Genomic DNA, 2,079 nt, shown 5'->3' on the forward strand with positions numbered 1-2,079 from the left:
ATAAATGAAAATATAAATAAATACTTACATCTCTTTGTATTTGCGAGGTGAAACTGGACCCCATTGGTTTTAGTTTGACCCATTCCTTGTTCGCAATTTCAAGTAATCGTTTTTCCATATAGATTTGTTCAGTGACCGTCTTTGGCAGATGAGCATTTGTTAGTTCCTAAAAAAATAGTAAAAAACTTGAGGATATATAATACACTAATCCATTCCATACGAAGAAGTCATCATCATAATAAACACTTCCCATCATTTAACTAACTTTTACCTACGTACTGGTTTAACAACCCATATGTAGTAATTAACAGTCCACTAGTTGCCATGTGTCTGGATTAAAATCATAAAGTATGAATTAACTATCCATATGCTAGTTAACAGTCCATATATGAAAATTAAAACAGTGTATATACTGACAGTCACCGTACTAGTTAACAGTCCACAGTCAACATATGCTGTTCCTAATGTACTGGTTAACAGCCCATATGAATAGCTTAACAGTTTATGATTACTGTTTAACAATGAATATGTGCCAGTTGACATACAAATGTACTGATGAAAGTCTACATAATGGATTACAAGTCACTTATGCTGGTTAACAGTATCTTAATTGTGCTGAGTACAAATTTATGAAAATACTTACATTATATGCAAATTTGATAGCAGTTGGTAGTCGGCTTGCTATAGCCAACGAAGGATGAAATTCCAGAAGGTACACATGGCTTAAAGCTGGCCTAAGTTATAAAATAAAATGAAATACTATTATGAAAATATATTGCTTACTGGAACATTATAGAATACACTACTTCCTCAGAAAGATGAGTATGTGTTCTATGATTGGAGAAATAATGTATCAATATAAGGACAGGGTCTTAATGTGTTATAGAAAGGACTGACAAATGAGATATTATTATTTATATCACTGATTACAATATATAGAATATTTACCTGCTAAGGTTGATAGCAACAGGCTGTTTAGGGATGATACGGTGAGGCAGTCCAAAGTCTCTATCACCATCTCTACACACACGCTGAATATACTCCCTCTGATCTTGAATCTGGCAAACAAATGGTTTATAAACATAAAAATAATTGCAATTATCATGGGAATTTGGACCACTTTTCATATTGCTATGCTTCCTCCATCTCTCCCCCACCCTAAACAAGTGGTACCCAGTCACAACCAGGAAGGTTCCCCGATTCGACCAGACCAAACATCATGACTAAAGGCTGTAGACAATTGAGTGTAGCAATTTTGCGGAGACAAGGCTTAATTTGAAAGTTCAAAACTTTACTTGCATGACCACATATGACCCTGCTGAAGTCACATTGTATAATGATGACAGCAGCAAAGTTATAGAAGATAAGTAAATGAACGTTTATTGAAATACCTGTTTGTCAAGTATAGACTTAACCAGCTTACAATTAAGTCTCAACACTATACTCTCCATTTTGTAATTGCTGACGAAATATTTTGATGCAAAATCCAATCGAGGGCGCTTGTAAATTATATCTGTGATGGTCTGAGCCAGCGCACGCTTCTCATGCATGTCAAACACATGTTGGTAGGCTTCCAAGTAGCAATCCAGCAGCTGAGAAATCATACAATATTGCTACCATAAGATGCAAATTTAATACAACTACAAATATTATAACCCACACACTGGCCCTGTCTTCAATGTATCCAGTAAATAAAATGCTTTGAATTATTTAAAAAAACTCAGAAAAATTAATATTTTCAAAGTTTTAACAAAGGGCAGGCATCTCAAAAAATCATACTCAAAAATGAAAATTATGTGCTCAGACTATTATTTTTAAAAAACTATAATTAATTAATAAAAACACAAGTTAAAAAATATGATTTTGAATATATAATTCTAACCTGTCTCTTATTCTCAAGATATTCTGCTTCATTTGTCCAAAGGTCCAGTAACACTGCAAAGCGGTCAATTTGAAGATGACCATAGCTAGGTAGATCAACACCCCCAGAAGCTGCTAATACCTGTACACAACAAAAACAATTAATAAATGATGTTACAATTTTACATATTCTAAATTCAAAGAACTAAGTATGAAGGC

The 2,079-nt window shown here is 33.6% G+C and overlaps 1 protein-coding gene across 1 annotated transcript; it reads right to left on the minus strand.

The window, feature by feature from the left end:
- Positions 1-28: 28 nt before the first annotated feature.
- Positions 29-2,002, minus strand: LOC117116572 (the record flags this gene model as incomplete). Its single annotated transcript, XM_033260639.1, has 5 exons — positions 29-166; positions 644-734; positions 949-1,058; positions 1,392-1,592; positions 1,883-2,002. Coding segments are annotated over 5 exons (660 nt in total), but the record flags the coding sequence as incomplete, so codon positions are not given.
- Between the last annotated feature and the right edge of the window lie 77 nt (positions 2,003-2,079).

The sequence above is a fragment of the Anneissia japonica genome, unplaced genomic scaffold (assembly GCF_011630105.1).
Source record: "Anneissia japonica isolate Jap-2015-1 unplaced genomic scaffold, ASM1163010v1 scaffold136826_len2079_cov125, whole genome shotgun sequence".
NCBI lineage: Eukaryota > Metazoa > Echinodermata > Crinoidea > Comatulida > Comatulidae > Anneissia > Anneissia japonica.